This window comes from Phoca vitulina, unplaced genomic scaffold (genome assembly GCF_004348235.1).
Source record: "Phoca vitulina isolate PV1807 unplaced genomic scaffold, GSC_HSeal_1.0 scaffold3, whole genome shotgun sequence".
Taxonomy (NCBI): Eukaryota; Metazoa; Chordata; class Mammalia; order Carnivora; family Phocidae; genus Phoca; species Phoca vitulina.
This window is the reverse complement of record NW_022589706.1, coordinates 51,080,337-51,099,645: the sequence shown is the minus strand read 5'-3', so window position 1 is coordinate 51,099,645 and position 19,309 is coordinate 51,080,337. Positions and strand designations below refer to the sequence as shown.

Genomic DNA, 19,309 nt, shown 5'->3' with positions numbered 1-19,309 from the left:
TGAAAATCAAGACCAGGCTGTTCATATTTTTAAGTGCATACAACACTGACTTCATTCAACATTTGTTTTGACCACATCAGTGAAGCCAGAAAACATGTGAAATGCATTTTAGACTCAGGCCAAATATCATGATACAAACTAGTGACTCTTCTTAAAATAACCAAAGAAAAATCTAAATACCTTTCCCAAAGCCCTCCACCCCCACGGTTCTTCCCCAAACCAAAAGAAAGGAGAAGACACTGCTTTGAAGACAAAATAAATCACTTATAATACAATACAGATATTTATTCAGTTAAAAGTAGTCCCTCCTTTTACTATATAAATTCAGTGTTCTTATACACAGAATATTCCATGTGAGGCAAAAGGACAGGAAAGAACAGGAAGATTACAAATATAATAGATACTTCTGTGTCTTAAAACTGTAAGATGACTATTTGGAAATAAATTTTGAGAACTTATGGAAATTTTTTAAAAAGTATACTAGCTTCATCCTTCAGTAATTCTGAAGCTATTATATTGTACACAACTGCAATATTCATATGCAAACCCACAAAATCATGTGAATTTCATATGTATAAATATGCAGCAAATAAAGAGAAATTGTCAGAGGATGAAGCACAACAAAAACGAGAAAATGGGCAAAGAATACTTTGTCCACCATAAGCCTTCCTTCTTGAAAAATTTACCACAGAAACCACGATAGGGTCTGAGGCAATAACACAGAATCATGATCTTGGAAAAGAACTTATCATTTGTCCTGCTTTCTCACTATTTATTATCACTGTAATTTAATTGGTTAATTTTTAGTGGTGATATAGTGATTTTTCAAGTGGGCTATAAGGGTACATTCTAGTGTTAAATAAATACATAGTTATAAAAATGTGATACAAATAAAATTTAAATTTAAATTCAGAAAATTTAAATTAGATGAGTATCTAATAACGTGACATGTGATTAAAGTTGTAGACTGTTGGTTAGACCAGACCTGGGGACAGGGAATATAAAAAGAATGCAAGTACCGATAACTTTTACACTTGTATTGTCTCCCAATTAAAAAGTCTAGAAATTAATAATTAGAAAACCACAGGAGTAGGGCACAGAAATCTAGGATTAAATCCCTAACTTGCGTCAACATCCCAAGCAAGTCACGGTGGTTCAGAGAACAGACGCAGGAGCCGGATCCCTGGGGCTGACATCCTAGTTCCACTCCTAATGGCCATATGACCTTGTCCCTTACTTCATCTCTTTTTCCTCAGTTTCCTCATTCTATAAAAAAGGGAAAAGAACAGTACCTATCTTACAGCACTGTTATGAGGATAAAAGGGTAAGCACAGGCCCCAATCCTTCATGTTATTATTTTCTGGCCAAATATATTTTGAAATTCAGATTATTTTTTTAATTTTAGAAAGGTAAAATGGTAAATATGGAGGCCAAAAAACATGCAGAACTAGCAGGACCTAGGGCAGTATCTTACAATCAAGCACATTAACATTCCTGTGGGAAATAAATGAGTATTCAAGTTAAATAGGAGAAATAAAAACTATAAATAGCCTCAAATAAATTCAGGTCATGTTTTAGCACCAAATGAGTCCAGGCAAATTTATGAAAAATGCTCTTGGTTTTCAGAGCTTTTCTGGATTCTGCAATTGTGGTTATGTATGTGTAAAGCACTAAGATAGTGTTTCATATAGAAAAAGCACAGTATCAGTGTTAATTACTATTATTTTAAAATAAATTAGTGTTAAAATACATTATATATTTATTTCCATATATCATTTTCGGATAGAATCTCCTGACAATATGCTACAAATTTTTATTATGTAGGAATGTACTCTTAACCACCACATGAGTTTACTCTAAAGACTTGCTATGTTGACCTTGTGAAAGTCAGTAAGGTGGATATTTCTATTTTATCCGACATTTTCTTTGCCTAGAAACTGTATTTGTCACCTAATAAAATAAAAGTCTACCTAATCATTAAAGCAAAATATAAAGGCCCTCCGAGACTTGTGCACAGAAGAGTTCTGGAAAGTGAATTTCTAGGTAGGAAGGGGTGGTGAATACAAGGGGTCTCTCTGACTTTCCCCCTGCCATGTCCCATCTCCAGCAGTTTCTCAGTCTGTTTCAATCAGATATATTTTCTGTTATGCTTTTAAAAAGTTATGAGTATCAGAGTGATGGAATCAATTTAAAAGAGCCCTCCTCCCTGAAGGATAAAAAAGGTGTGTTTTCTTCTTCTAAAGTTGTTCTCCACTTACCATGGTATGCTCAGTATTTTATTGCAATAAAGAATGGATACTGTGATGTTCTTTTATAATCTTCTCAAAGAAGGATTTATAAAATATTTTAAGAATTATGCCCCCTGGAATATGTTCAAATTATTAAAACAGCAACAATGAAAGTATCTAATACATGAATCGAAGATGATAGTACCATGGACAATTCTTGTCTTTTCCCCAGAACATTTCATTTTTTTAGGGATAATACTTTGTTGCTTTTGAGCATGTTTTACCTGATCTAAAAATATATATTAACTTTGTGTCATGTAATACATATTCACAAATTTCAGAGAGCAATAATCGAAAGGCTAGTTGATACAGAAGACAGGCCTGCATTAGAATTTTTCTATAGATAGTGCATAATTCAGAGCTGTACCAATCAGAACTATGCCAAATGTGTACTGTAAAGTTAAATAGTAAAGGGAGCTTCCAAAGTTACCCTGGCTAAACACACAGCCTCAGTTCCCACTCAAAACACTGATTGACAAGGAAAAGAGTTGCATAGCTTGGAAATGCCAAATGGATTGTCACTGTAGGTGGTGCCCTAAGTCTGGTAATGAAATATCAGGACCACCACCCCACTTTAAATGCTTGGATTAAATGGTTAAAAATGCTGCACTAACAGACTCCTGAGATGCACATGAACAAAGACATTTTTTAAAGTCAAGAGGGAAGAGACAAAGCTGGAACTGTACAAGGGCCCCAAATTAGGAAGCATAGCTTATGAGGTTCAGTGAACTATTTTCTTGGCTATCATCCTGTTTCAGGTCTAAGACTGACTAAGTCAGCAGACTAATCAGATAGTACTGTAAAACATTCGCTCACTGGCGATGACAGTGTAGTCAGGTAGGTGCCCTGGCTTTGACATTGATACAGATTTGGGGTGGGGCCACTATTGTCACAAGGCCTTGGGCCCTGCGCACTTCCATCTTTTTTCTCTGGATGAGGGAATTAGCTGAAGCTCCTTCTCTCTTAAGAAATGCTTAGGGGCGCCTGGGTGGCTCAGTCGTTAAGCGTCTGCCTCCGGCTCAGGTCATGATCCCAGGGTCCTGGGATTGAGCCCCGCATCGGGCTCGCTGCTCTGCGGGGAGCCTGCTTCTCCCTCTCCCCCTGCTTGTGTTCCCTCTCTCGCTGGTCTCTCTCTGTCAAATAAATAAATAAAATCTTTAAAAAAAAAAAAAAAAAAGAAATGCTTAAATGAGCTCAAAGTGCCCCTTCATGATTTACGCGTCCAGGGCTGTGAGATCTCTCTTCTTCTTGATATATTCTTTTTTCAGGAGTGTCATTACTATAGACAACCAAGTTACAGTCAAGTTTAGAGACAAATGTAACCAAGTTACACTGTCTCCTTGAGGCTAGGTGGCTCTGATTTAAAAAGTATATTACAGTTTCTTGGGGGGAAAGTCTTCTTGAAGGTCCAACTACTGATCATAAATAACTCTTTAAAGGACTGTTGTGAAAATAAAAGCTAACTAATTTAAAGTACTTAGCACACCTTAGGTATTCAATGTCGACTTTACCTTTACAAGAAACCAACATGTGCCCTGTATTCTCATTTGGCTAACAAGCTGGATTCTTCTAAGTATATTTGCCATAATTAAAAAAGAAAACAGAGAGTGGGATTTAAAAAAAAAAACCTAAACTACATATTAAACACAGTGGAAAAAACAAGTCAACACAAGCAGACCAAATGACAAGTTTAACAGCTGAAGTGCTGTTACACTAACTAATAATACAATTAGCTTGGTAATATAAAAGTATAGGAACTATCAAACTAATTTTTAAAAATGCTAAGAGGTTCTGTTCTAATAAATCAGTAATTTAGGCAAGATCTTTTCCCCACAGTAAAAACAAAAATATCACAAATGGTCCTGAAAAAAGTAACATTAAGTGACTATGATCCTGTGATTTATAATATGAAATCTCTACTTGGTCTTCCTCCCCAGTCCCTGACACAGGGCTCCTGAAACCCTTGTAAATTCCTAAGTGATAACAGCACTAGGAGCATCTTCTGTTCTAATGAGGTGACTCTGGGTGGGCTCCTGGATGGGGGCTGGTCCCCAGAAAGACCAAGCCATGATTATAAGCTTGGAACTTTCAGTCCCACTTCCCACTTCTTTAGAGAGGGGAAAGGGGCTGGAAATGGGAGTCTACTGATCACGCCTATGTGGGGAAGCCTCACAAAATCTCAGTAGTATGGGGTTTGAAAGCTTTCCAGTTGGTGAACACATCTACATACCAGGAGGGTGACACACCCCAAATCCACCGGGAAGAAGCTCCTGCATTTGGGACCCTCCCAGACCTCTCCCTATGTATCTCTTCATCTGGCTGTTCATCTGTATCCTTTTATCATATCCTTTAATAAACGGCAAACATACATGTTTCCCTGAGTTCTGTGAACTGTTCTAGCAAGTAACTGAATCTAAGGGGAAAGAAGTCATGGGAACCTCTGATTTGTCGCCAAGTTGGACAAAAGTTGTGGGTAACCTGGGGATCTACTACTTGTGATTAGTATCTGGAGTGGGGGACAGTCTTGTGGGACTGAACCCTTAACCTGTGGGATCTGAAACTAACTCCAGGTAGACAGAGCCAGAACTGAGTTAAACTGTAGGGCACCCAGCTGGTGTCACAGAATTGCTTGGTGTTAGAACCTCCCACACCAACACACACACACACACACACACACACACACACACACACACACTTGGTGACCAGAAGTGTTAGAAGTGTTCTGTGTGAAAGGAGAAAGACACAAGAGAAATATAGGCTTTCTCAGTATAGCTATCAACACTTGAGCCATTTAATACTTAGCACCTACGCTGAGCAAAGGAGTTTACTAAGGCAGTTTGACAGAAGTCACAATAGAAAATATCGCTAGACACTGCCCTTGAGGAGAACGAAGTAACTGTGACATAAGGTAAAAGGGAATGGTATTACAGAGATAAGATAAAATAGATTCCTAAGTCAGGTGAGCAGCTATGTGACGCTGGAAGGCTAGGGAGGACATGGGCTGATGGGGACTGAGGGGATGAGGCAAAGGGGGCCTCCCCACATCAGTAGACCCTCCGCCGCCTTGCCTGAATGGCAAGAAATAATAATGAGGTGTCTGATACCCTCAACTGGGAAGCTTGCTGCCCACAGGACTAGACGTTATGGAATTCTCAGATGAAATGTAGTACACAGCCTGAGTTTTATAGCTCTAAGGAGAAAGAAAAGAGAAATCCCAGCAGCCTTTCACCCCAGAAAACAAACTCCAGCAAGCACAGAAAATCATGAAATTTCTCATTGTACTTTTAACAGTAAAATTCATTCTCTTCTGCTTAGGATATTGTCATTAGCTTAAAGAAAAAAAAAAACAGATAAAATACAATCATGCAGTTTATAGCTGCTGTATCAACTGTCCTAAAAACAAACAATAAAACCCCCACACAACTGTTTCCTTTGGAAAGTTCAGATCTTAGTATTGTGAGAAACCACAACCAATTGCAGTAGCGAAAGACAAAAACGAGTTGCAAAGAAGTAGCCAATATGAAAGTTTACGATACCATGCTGTTAAAAAATTTTTTTTAATGTTTATGGCAGCTTGGAAATGTGTCTAAAAAACGAAAATATCTTACTATTTGACTCAGAAACTCCATGTCTAAAAAGGAAAACTGGTAAAGTGTTCAAATTATAAAAATAATGATGTACCCAAACTGTCAGTGGTGGCCAAATTTAGAAACAACCTAAAGGTTGTAATAAAGAAGTCGAAGAAATTATGGCATATCCAAAAAACGGAAGACATTAAATGAGGTGATAACAGATTTCTATTTACCGATGTGGAAAGATACTGCAGAGGAAAAAAGGCAGGTCACACAACATAGGAATGGTATGATTTTACATGTAAAAATCTGTGTGAACTTTTAAGTGAACTCTGTATATATTAATAAAAAAGAGAATCTGGTTACTAAATCTTATCTGTGTTTATCAATAGGTGCTAGAACTTCAGGTGAATTCTATTTTGTGTTTTATACTCTTCTGTATTCTGTAACTCTTACAGTGTGAATATATCATTTATATAACTAGAAAAATAGTTTTCATAAAATACATTATGTACATAACAATAACATAGACATTTTCTTAAAAAAAACCTCCATTATTTTCAGCACACTGACATATATATTTTATTTGGGAATATTTAGTTATAATGAAAAATAAATAATTACTTAGGGGCCATTTGTCAATAAATCTATTTCTTTCTCCCTCTACACATGTGCTTCTAAGCTCATCAAACCTTTTTTTTTTTTTTAAAGATTTTATTTATTTATTTGACAGAGAGAGACACACAGCGAGAGAGGGAACATAAGCAGGGGGAGTGGGAGAGGGAGAAGCAGACTTCCCGCTGAGTAGGGAGCCCGATGCGGGGCTCGATCCCAGGACCTTGGGATCATGACCTGAGCCGAAGGCAGACGCTTAACGACTGAGCCACCCAGGCACCCCTCATCAAATCTTTCTGTTTGTTCTCCAGCAAAGTTCAAATATTAAAAATTGTAAGGAACAGTTTTTCATATTTACTCCTCTGTACTCAAAAGCACCTCAGGGGCGTCTGGGTGGCTCAGTCAGTTAAGCGGCTGCCTTGGACTCAGGTCAGGGTCCTGGGATCAAGCCCCACATTAGGCTCCCTGCTCAGGGGGAGTCTGCTTCTCCCTGTCCCTCTGCCCCTCCCCTGCCTTCCTGTTCTCTATCTTGCTGTCAGAAAAAAAAAAAAAAAAAAAAAGTACTTCATAGCAGTCATAGTGGATTGGCGGGGGGCTGGAAAAGCCATAATGGAAAACTGTGCCTCATTATACTTTCTACTTCCCCCCAAAAAGGGGGCACTGCCAAAAAAACAAAATACAGCACAATGAAGAGCAGAGGCTATTGTGGGTACTTTCAAATCACATCACTTGCCCTTTCCAGCCAGGTCTCATGGGTACCCAAGGCTGGGAACCCGACAGCTTGAATTCCAATCTGAGCTCCGTCACTGAGGAGTTATCTAACCTGCTACAGATTTATGTCTGGAAAATGGTAAATATGTCCGTGATCAGGTTATGAGAAATGACCTTCTGGCACTGGAAGCTGATAACCCAAAGAAGAGTTAATGTAAACTCTGTTAAGAAAGGCACAAATTAAAGGTTAAAGAAAAAGCTCTAAGAAAGGTCCAGAAAGGCTCACCAATATGGAGGAAAGATGGTAAGTCACTGTGATTAAGGACAATGCCCTGAAGCGGACACCAGGGCAGGGGCATTAAGGAGGTGGGAAGAACTGGCCAGGAAGGAGAAAGGGGATTTTATGGAGAGCACGTTACAGTCAGTTCAGAGGCATCATGTAGCTCTGCTAATATTTCTCTCTCAGACAGGAGTTTATAAAACTTGGGCAAAACTTACCTTGAAAGGGTGACTAGCCAGGCTATTTCACAGCAGAGCAACAAGAAGGGATGAACTTTGTCCAAAGAACTTTGCCCAGTAGGCTTGTGAGATGGTATTGAAAGCTACCACCTCCACGCTTTGAAAAGTTCACAAAGACTGCCTTGTGCACACGTAATCACAACTTGGAGAACCTGACAATGGAGATCAGAGGCTATCCGGGCTGGTGGCAGCAAATGTTCCCGTAATCTAACCAAGGGCAGATTACAAAAGGACATGTGCCATATCAAAAGCATAGAACAATAACAGGATTCTGTGAAAACCAGAATCCTAACAATTCAGGTTTTATTTTCTGAACACTTCTGGAAGGGATAAATCAAATGCTGTACCGAATGTACCCGAGTCTAGACCCCGTGGGTCACCCTTGTGCACAGCATGCAGCTTTCAGACAGCTTTGAAAACAAAGCATGCCAGTAAATAAACACAGGCCTATGACGTGGAAAAACTCAAAACGTCTCTCAGACATATAAAAAAATTATACTGACGATAGAATCCGAAGCGGTAGCTCTGCTTTTAGGCAATTGCTCCTTTTCATGGATACGTGAAACTGTTATGGGAAGTACTTAATAAATATGAGTCAGATGGATGACTGCACACCTGTAGTTTTCAAAAAGCTTTCCGCTTTTTAAAAAATAGCATTTTTTCTGATTATAGTAATATATCCTCTTGTAGAATATTTGGAAGACATAAAAAAGCATAAAGATACCATAATAATCACCTGTCATTCCACTATCCAGAGGGAATACTTTTTACATTTTTGGTATATTTTGTTTTACTTGTGATGAATGTGTACCCCCCCCTTCCTTTAACACAAATTGTGACCACAGTGTATGTAGTTTGGGAGACAGCTTTTTAAAAATTATATTCTAAACAATACCCTATGCCATTAAATATTCTTCCCCAACACCTTTTTTAGTGCCTGTTGTATAGATGTTCTAGAATTTATTGAGTCATTTTCCTGTTCGGCTACTTGAGTTGCTTTTTAAGGTTTTGCTACTATAAATCATAAAACTGTGCCTTGAATCAGTATCTCTGATTATTTCCCGAAGATGGATGTCTGGTATAATCACTGAAACTTAATTTTTTGAGGTTCTTGATTCACAGTGATAAAGTGATTTCCAACAAGACTGCACCAATGTATACGCCTACCAGCAGAGCCCACGCGTAAGTCTTCCTGCACTCTCATCAGCAATGAATATTATTCATGGATATATTAGAAAACAACAATAACAAATTATTACATTATACTAAACTTCAATTTTCTAAGTAAGATATAGTGAGTCTGGAATAGGAAATAAGTGACTAAAAAATTAAAAAAACTCAAAAAACATAAATTGTGTGTAATGGAGGGAAGGTATTTCAATAATCTTTCCTTTCACCACTGATTATTTGGTGGGGTTAGGAGGTATTACTGAGATCACCCAAAGTGTGTTGGATAGCTACCATAAACAGTACACGGTACCATGAGGCCTTCTGAAGGATGCAAAAGAAAAGTTTTGCCCCAAAGAACCTTCTACATAATTTCATAAATGAGGAATCACACAGATTAAAATTAATCACTGGAGAATGATTCCAAGTGCATTCAATCAAGTGGCACAGACAGTACCCAATGATTCAGGAAATGAAGAGTGTTGCGCATGCTAGAGAAGGCCTTGTGGATGAAGGAAGTCAAGGGGCCTTCCATTTCCGGATTTGATGTCAGCATACAGAATCTCAAGAGGGAGTAGTGTAATAGCAGAATAATCAGGGTCCTGGTGAAGCGAGAATCAACCAGCTGGCTGAAATCGTTAGGTACTGAATGGGAGTTTGAAAAAAAAAAAACATCAGATAAGTAAAATTACCCAAAGAAGGGCATGGAAATACTTGGCCTTTCAAGACTAAGGATTCAATGTAGTGACTATTTCAAACAATCCATAATCACGGATACTCCTCTTACCACTATTCTCTTTTCCCATCATTTTGTACATCTACTTGAGAAACATTTTAAATTTAGCACATAAAGGTGCTTGCTGCCTGCCAGCCAGGTCAGTTTCAGCAATGTGCCCTTTTTGCTGTTTGGTGGTATCTGTGCAATCATGTAAATATTTTCATGTACTTCATAAAAATGAGTGGAAAGAAGAAAATGAAAACAAGTGGATAAAAGCTAAGATCTCCAATTTAATTGATTGCAATCACCAAGCACACCCCAAATGACATGCTTTGGCCTCATTCTGACATTCACTAGACTTAAGCTGGCCAATGCTGTGATCAACTGTGTACAAAACTGCTGGAAAGATGTAACCAGAGCAGATGTCCTCTGTTACATGCAGGTCTGCTGTTGGACTTACATTCAGAGTTTTGGTATTGGAGTGTCCCAAGCAGGCTGAACGGTGGCTGCCTGCGTTTGAATTCCAGCTCTACCACTTACTACATTCCCAAGTGTCAATTAGTAAAAGGGGGGTAATAATAATACCTAGGCTCCAAAGGTTGTTGTAACGATTAAATGAGATACTACATACCTATTACTTAGAGGAAACAGTTCCTGGCACCAAAATCACTGCTCAATAAATGATAACATCCCCTCCACGACAACCCCATCACCCCCTTTTCAGGAGTACTCTACATGTAATAGAGTAGGCTGCCTAAAACAGGGCTCTTGTACAAGAATGAAAAGTTTCCTTTCATAAAGACTTCTTCGGCAATTTTATAAAGAATGAATCAGTATAGGAAGAAAAATGGGTTTAGAGAAAAGGTGAAAGTAGGTGTAGGAATCTAGATGTGACATAATTAGTTCCTGGTAGTTTTAGAAATGAAAATGAAAAACAAAATTAAGACTTTGCTGTGGAACACAGCACAGATACCCTTCCTTTATGCCCTAACACACACAGCACTGTGTGTTTAATCGTAACAGGAAACTGTAAGAGCCAGATGCCGTGTGTGCACACAGGTGTTGGTTAAGTGCAGAAAAGTTCATTTATACAGTTCAATCAAGTGGTACTTTTGATATGATTAACATGTTCACTTATGAAAATAATTGCAGCCTTGATTTTTCATCAGCTTCAATTAATTTCACATAAGAAGCATCAAGCATTGTATGCTTCTAATTTTCTCAGTAAATACATGCTTATCATCAAAAAGATAAGGGAATGGTCACATATAAATAAGTGAAAATAGGAAGTCTGTTCACAAATTTGCATGTTACTGGTGCTCAATATTAAGAGTAATAGCTGTCTTAAACTTTTTACCATTAAGAATGGCTTTTATAAATGCATGACCCCACAATTTTGTGCACTGTCAGGATTTAATAGCTTACTACTGTTTTCCCTACTTCTGATAAAGAATTTTGTTACAAGAAGTGCTCAACAGCTCTAATTTAAAAATGTAACCAGCTACAAAATAAATTTGATACTTTTTTATAAAATAAAAGAGTAATAGTTGTTTGGTTTTTCTATTAATTTGGAGAAATGACTATTATTAAATCTTATGTAGGAGGGCTATTAAAATTCATATATAATCTAGTATATGCTCATTTTATTAAAGTATAGGAGTAAATGCACACACATAATACAACTTATTCACTGTTAAGACACTTAAGATTTTATGGTTAAAAAATTAACATTGTGCACAATCAGAAAAGAAAAAAAATCTATTTCATCACTACCTCTAACATTCTGTTACTAGTAGAGCATGTGGCTTTATTAATATTTCTGGTTAAAGAGGTGAAAATTACATGGAAAGGAAATTTGGAAAGTGGCTAAAAATATATACTGATAATCTTTCAGTTCTGGCATTTGGGTCTCTGAAAGTACTGTCTCCTCACCACCCCCACTCCCCCAATATTTGTTGCCTCCACTTTATGCCCAGATAACTCCTGTATACATTTTAGGTCTTACCTCAAACACTACTTCAATTGGGAATCTTCCCTGGAATAAGATTTTTTACTTTGTACCACTGTACTGCAATGACTATTATTTTACTTGAAGTACCCCACTCCGCACCCCCCACTTGCCAATAAGTCCAGAAAATACAGAGGACTGGACTTGTTCACTGTGCTGTACCTTACGACCTACTGTAGTATGGGGCATGAATTGTAAGTAGGATACTTAAATGTATGCTGAATGAAGGACCAAGAGTTTGTATGATAAAAACTGAGTTTCTTATTATTTTTGTCCTTTGGGGGGTTCTAATGGACACTAAGGATTTTTCTTCCAGAAAAAAAATATACAGATATAAAATTTTATGTATGATTTTTAGGATCAAGGATCCCAGGTTTAGAAGCCCTACACTAGGCTTTTTTTTTTTTTTTTTTTAAAGATTTTATTTATTTATTTGAGAGAGAGAAAGAGAGAGAGAGAATGAGAGTGGAGAGACTCAGAGGGGAGAAGCCGACTCCCCACTGAGCAGGGAGCCTGATGTGGGACTCGATCCTGGGACTCCGGGATCATGACCTGAGCCGAAGGCAGTAGCTTAAACCAACTGAGCTACCCAGGCGCCCAGCCCTGCACTAGAGTATAGTGAATTCATGCTATGAAGTTTCTTGGTAAGTAGCCATTTGGCTTCCCCTGCCAAAATGCCCATTGGGACATGCACTTTTTACATGAAAACATACAAAGTTCCCCAAGCAGGACAGGGTTATACTAGGGTGCAGTAATATTAATGAGTAAAAGTACATTAGTAAATGTCAATGGGGTTATCTCAGCACCAGACACTTCCCATAATCACTGAATAACACTTTCCATTACATCTATTTTTTCCTTGCTTATTTTTATCTTATCAGTAGAGTATTCCTCATTATATCTTAAGCGTAAAGTATTTCCTATTGAATGGAAAAACCTGATCACAAATCTGCACCCATAATTTGTACCCAGACTGTCCTCTAGGAAATGTGAAGGGCTATCAATTTCTTAGTCCCCAGAACTGGACTTTGCATGGAGGGATGTCCTTTCTACCAACAGACTGACCAAAACACATCCTTGCATATAAAGCAGCATCATTACTACACTTGCAGATGTTTCAGATAAGCTCTCTCTTTATACATTACAGTAAAATGCCAGCTCTTGTAATGAACTAGTACTAAAGCAAACTGCAAGTACCAGGGACACTGCAGAGTTATGCAGTAATGGCACGTATGAAGTCCACCATCACATACAGTTCTCTACAGTAACCTGGAAATCACCCTGTCTGCCCAACAGATCTCTTCTTCCACAGTTTGTCTCTTATTATCTGTATTTGAAAAGGAAGTTTCCCAAGTCAAAAAAGTAATTTCAAAGCCTATAGCTGTCTTTGTAACCAGATGGTATATTTTATTGTATTAAATTGATCATCTGTGTGCATTGTCTCTCAACGTGAGATTCCCATTCTTTAAAAGGTTACTAGGAAAATAAGTATTGCTTGATAACTGACTTATATTCTTAACCAATTATTTTTTTGGTTATGGAGGTCCAAGAAAGGACAATGCTAAAACGTGAATTTAAGCTTACTTACTATTACTTTAGTCTGTCTGGTAAACAACTAGTTTAGACTGCTCCAAAAAGTTAGCTATAAAAAACAGAAATATACATTAAATTGGTAATGTATTTAAGAATGTGGTGCGGCTCAAACTGTGGCTCCATGAATAACTATTACACACATAACTAACGTTTATAGGGTGTCTTTCATTAATCATCTCACTTAATCCTCCTAACCTACAATGAGATAGTTACCGCCCCTAACTACTTGCTATTCTCCAGCTCAGCCAGCTCACCAGGTACTGCTGGGAATGTCCCCCCTTCACTCCACGTCTGCCTGATGATCGCCTAGTTATGTACAGTGTCCAGCCCAGTTTCACTCATTGAACGAAGCCCTTTTCGGAACCCTCTCCTCTCCTGTGGAATCAATCCTAGGCTCTTGTCTTTAGGGGAAATCTACTTACAATCATAGATTTGTAGATTTCCTCCTGGTTTTAAAAAAAGTGTACTGGGGGAAAAAAAGTGTACTGAGGGACGCCTGGGTGGTTCAGTTGGTTAAGCGTCTGCCTTCGGCTCAGGTCATGATCCCAGGGTTCTGGGGTTGAGCCCTACATTGGGCTCCCTGCTCAGTGGGGAGCCTGCTTCTCCCTCTGCCTGCTGCTTGTGTTCTCTCTCTCTCTGACAAATAATAAATAAAATCTTAAAAAAAAAATTAAAAAAGTGTACCGAGAGATCACCTCCTTAACTACCAATAAGCACTGGAATAATGAAATGAATGCTTCTATTCCCATGTATTTAAGGGTCAAGCTAGGCAGAAACTCTAGGTCTAGGCCTATACTTTAGGCTGCAGAGTGAGAGGTGGGAGCTCTGTTTTTAGAAAACAAAAGTTGGAAACTGCAAAGCTTCTATTGCTGAGGGCACACACAATCTATATTATCGTCTTACAAGGGTATATGATGCTTTTTGCCCATTTTCTCTTGTGGGAGTCAGGATGCCTCATTGCAGGAGTTGTGCGGTCAGATATCTTTCCCTCTATGAGTCAGCTGGGAAGTACAGTATGAATACTCCTGTGTGTCCAGGCACCAGGTGCTCCATTTTGTCAACAAGGTGAGATTCACATTATCACTGGCCTGGTGATAGCTAAATTATACCTAAATAATTATCACTGGTATTAATATTAAAGCAGACATTTCCTGAGTCCAAATGACTGTTCAGACATTCTGAGTTAGCTAGTAGAGCAAGGAAATAAAAGCCCTGTAAAGCACCACCTTGTTTTCTAGATCACTAAACCTACAGATGCCTTCCTGGGCCTGGACTTTCTTTTATTATTTCCATTTCTAATCATTTGAAATTGTTGTTTCTCTTGCCCAATTTAAGGCAAAATTCTAAAATTCAATGACAGCATTTCCCTATTTTCCTCCACACCCTCTATAGTTGGTTCTAAGGTGTTGGGAATTCCCTATTTGTCTATTTTCCTTAATCAAAGGATGTGCCACCTAGAGCTTAGGTTGCAGGCCACGTACATTTTCCATCACAGATTGCCCCTTGAAGGATTCATACAGCACCACTACAAATGCTTACATGAACCGAACAGCTCACTTTTGCTTACTCAAAGGAATCTTGTTCTAGAAACAAATACATAGTCAAAGTACTAAACTTGTTAAAAATTATTTTTGAGACACTGATATACTAGGTTTTATAATTAAAGGTGTATTTCATATTGCATTACTTTCAATATGGATGAGAATATTTTTGAAAACAAAGTATGCAAATTGAGGCATTTGCTAAAAGACTTCTTGGTAGCCTTCTAAAAATGTGTTTTTCTTCCCTCAAGATTCTTAAACCTTTGGAGGCTGTTTTAAACAATGCTGGCATTCTATGGAATTCCAGCTGATGTCTTCCAATCCTTGTGCATGCTCTGATTCTGAGACTTAGAGCCACAGGAAGCTGCCCAACTGACAAACCAATTGTTAAAGGATGCAAAGGGTTTTAAAAACGACTTAAAGACACACCAAAATGAATACTTTGTGTTCTGTGATATTAATCCGCTCTAAAACTTTCTCAAGGCTAAGCCCAACTGGGAAAATAAAATCCTTTTCAGAATAAAGGGTGAGATCTGAGTCATGATAAGATTGCAATATAAGGTCAAGGGCAAGGAATCACTTTTCCCAAACCCAATCTGCTATGTGCAACTCACCTTACGGTCTCTATTCTGCAGATATGCCTAAATATCCAGGCAGATGTTGATAAAGAATTTCTCATTTGTGAGCATTTCTGTCATTATTTTAAAGCTAGAGAATAAACACTAGCTAAGAGGCCACTCCATAAAAACAAAAATATTTGCATCTAGGACTCAAATTAATTCTCTTCCTTATGGCATTGAGTTAGGAGAATTAAGGGGTATAAACTGAAAACCTCTGATAATTTAGAAAAGGTTCTAGGAGAAAGTCACAAGTTAAGTAAGCGACCACAAAAGTCTCAAAGGTATTGACTGTGGAAATTTCAAATGGGTCATCACAGTTACCACAAATAACTTATAAAAAGCAATGGCCAATAGATTCCATGGGAAGGGATTACCTTATTAATCATGTTTAACCTTTTAAGGCATTATCCTTTTTTAAGCGTCCATATTCATTCAATAAGCACTGAATGTAAAACTGCTTTCTCATCTATAGTCCACATTATTAAAAAAAGATAATGTCTGACCAAATATTTTCTAGATATCATAGCCTGTTTAACATTATACTCTGATGCCCCTTGGTAAAACACCGAATGTTTCAACTATGTCATATACAATCCTACAGTCATGCTGTCTTAACTTACTCTATTAAGAATTACTGCAATTTCCATAATATTTTAGTATATAATCAATACTAATAGCTTCTTCATTATCGATTAGGGCCAAATGTGGTAAGTGACCTCAAATGTTCTTTTTAGAAGGCATAAAGACAAAGAGCTCTAAATAGGCACCAGCATCTTTTGAAAGGATACCTCAGGGGGCAGAGAAAAAATATTTTTTCCCCCGAAAGTACAGAAGGGCAACTGGGTAGTAGGTAAGGATGAAAGGTTTTCATGGTTGCTAACAGGTTAGAGTATGGGTTCTTCCTACCTCTCCCTGACCCTCCCAGCCTACTGTAACAATGAGGATGCTGGTGAGATACTAGTGGATAGGGTCTGACCATACCTTCATGGGTAGGCTCTGGGTCAGGTGTAAGTGAGATGTCATCCAGCTCTCGCAGGCAGAGCCATTCTCCGTCCATAGACACTCGGAATTTGCAAAGGTAGATGGTCTCCATGGCAGCCTGTGTGATCTTGTCAGTGGTGGGGGTTGGCATATCGGTTGGAGGCGTCAGAGCAGACATGATGACTCAGCTGGGACCACAACACACACTCACACACACACTCACACACACACTCACCCCAACAAAAATAAATAAAACCTCCTCACCAAAAAACCCCAAATCCAAAGCTCTGGAACAAAGCTCTCAAGAAAAGGGGTGGGGGAGATGAAAACAAATCACAAGGAAAAATGCCTACGGTTTAAGAAGCAATTGCTCAAGATAAACAATTCAATACTATCTTTTCTCATAGATAGTTCCTACCACATAGCAAAATAAGATGATGCCTGGTCTTCTCCTAGCTTCTCTCCTTTTATCTTCTCTTCCCTACCCCCTCCTTTTTCAGCTGAGCTATCGGCTTTAAATCCTGCACAGCCGATGCCACCTTAGCTGGCTTTAAAAAACTGGCCTCTGCATGAATAAGTGAAAAATCCTCCTTTGTGCAGGAAAAAAACAAAACAAAACAAAACAAAAAAACAAAAAAAAAACAACCCTGAAAAATAAACCAATATTTTCAATTTAGCTTAAAAAAATCCTGAACTGCAGAAATCACTTCCAGGATCTGCTCAGATGAGCCGGGATGCTGAGTTCTAATAGGATTGGTTGTGCGCAGTAAGCAGGGTGTTGACCAAAATGGCTGACTAATGAACTGAACTGAAAATCCAGGCTCATGTGACCAGCTGCTCTGAACGTGGGGCGAGCAATTCCCAGGATGCTTTATAGATGCTGCTGATGCAGGGAGAGCAATTAGGCTGCTGCTCTCATCCTGTACAACCCACTTCCAGACTGTGCTAGTCAAACTGTGATCAGACATAACACAACGCACATATCCTCATCAATTCCCTCACTCTGGGATAAAAGGGCTGGATAATAGGAAGACAATTAACACTGGGTAATACTCCACAGGAGAGATGATAAAAGAGACAGATGAATTTAACAAGCACATAATTCACCTCTAATCTTTACCCTCATATACCTAGCTATTAAAATTCTTTACTCTGCTAAAGGTGGTGTTTTAAGAAAAAGCAAAAACAGATTTTCAAGTTAAATATCATACTCTTAGGCATTTATAATTTCCTTCCCCAAGGCACAAAAACCTGACTTTCTAGACTGGACAGAAGTGCAAGAAAAAAACTTGACGGTAAAAAAGCAAAATCCTTTCCAATTAATGGCAACCCCCCCTTTTGATGTTGCTGTATTTACCAAGTTTCTGCATAAAGTATGTATTATGTTTCTAATCAGAAGATAAAACTATGTTTATTTTTAAAAGTCTCTCATTCTAGGGATTTCCTAGTTAGAAGGATACCTTGATTTCTGAGAACTAAAAAAAAAATTCTCCGTATTATAATTATATTTTATATAATTTTATATGTAACATTTAAATATAATATTAAAATTTCATAAATGATTCATCCTAATTTGAGATTGAGCTCAAAGAAAAAAATGCTAAGAACCAGACTCTAGATAAACAGGCATTTCTCAAACTGGCAGAGGGAAAGCAAGCTGGTACAATGTCAAAATGCATATACATATATGATTATTTACAATTAGGAAGAAAATTAGCAAGTTATTAAGGAAAACAAAATATCCCAGGTTTATTCATTTCTATTTAAATCTCTTCCACCATTCTCCTACATCTGGACCCAGAGCTATTCATTCATTCATTTATTCATTCAGTAAATATTCACTAAGAGTATTCCACATGCCAGGCAGCAATCCAGGCACTGGACATGCAGCAGTAAGACAAGATCACCTCTTCGAGAGGCAGAATTTATGTATCCAAATACTGAACACAAGCCTTCATTTAACACATTCACATTTAATTACAGGTTGATTCCTTTCTAGCCATATACATTTCCATCTTATACATTAAAACCTTAAGCTATGCAATACTTCAAAACCTTATAAGCAGTCATTAAAACCTTTAAATGAAACTTACACTGAATAGTTCCTGGAATCACAATGCCAAAGAGCCCTGCCTATTTGTACATCGGCACCAAGACTGTAAGTCACTGATACATTCTTAAAATACAGAATGGTGAAAACAAAAAAGAAATCTGAATGCTTTGAGATTTCCTGGGTCCACCAATACCTGAATTGAGCCTGTCACAAACCATGACAATCTTTTTACCAATCAATCAAGAAGCATTTACTAACCCTGAACAGATAGGGATTGATTAAAACACACCAGCATAACAAGAACACCTAGATCAATAAGCAGAGAAACCTGGTTAATAATACTCCTTCCAAAGGTTCTTCTCTCCAAGTAGAAGACACCAGGAGGGAAGCCCAAAGGGAGGGAAAAACCCTCCTGCAGGAGCTAGCCTTGAGTTTCCCTTATCTGTCAGTTTGAGGAGGTATTAGCAGTCATTTCAGAAATAAGAACCGTGAGTGAGCAGGAAAACCTGTATTTCCACCCTCTAAGGCAAACCTGCTTGCAGGTAAACACCCTTGAATCTTCAGCTTGAACAGTTACTCATTGTTCACAAGCAATGAATTTACTATGAAAACAGGCACTATTTGTAAACTAATAAAAATAATTCTAAACATCGTTTAGCACTGTTTTTACATTTGGGTCTTTACTAGGTAAATATTAGCTTAGAATGTAAAGGTAACATTAAGTCATCAGTGAGACAAACCTTGGAACTTTTTTCTCATTCGATCCTACCTGTGAATAAAGGCACATATTTATAAGGCAGTTGTGAGGAGGACTGAGGTATAGTCTGTGGCCCTAAAACAGAACTAACAGGCTTAGGTGAAATTCAAATCCAAGGTGATGATCTGAATAATACTATGTTCTAGCTGCTTACACAGCTCAAATT

General features: G+C 38.0%; 1 protein-coding gene across 6 annotated transcripts in view; it reads right to left on the bottom strand.

Moving 5' to 3' along the window:
* RUFY3 (RUN and FYVE domain containing 3) overlaps nucleotides 1–19,309 on the bottom strand; it is a 78,262-nt gene that overhangs the window by 47,816 nt on the left and 11,137 nt on the right. For 2 of the 6 annotated variants that reach the window (XM_032400503.1, XM_032400504.1), the window contains exon 1: nucleotides 16,334–17,423. The exons of 2 other annotated variants lie outside the window; for them this stretch is intronic. In XM_032400503.1, coding sequence (XP_032256394.1) covers nucleotides 16,334–16,511 — 178 coding nt within the window. In that variant the 5' untranslated portion in view covers nucleotides 16,512–17,423. Of the gene's footprint in view, nucleotides 1–16,333; nucleotides 17,424–19,309 lie in introns of those variants that run through there. 2 more of the 6 variants (XM_032400508.1, XM_032400507.1) reach the window with 2 other exon arrangements.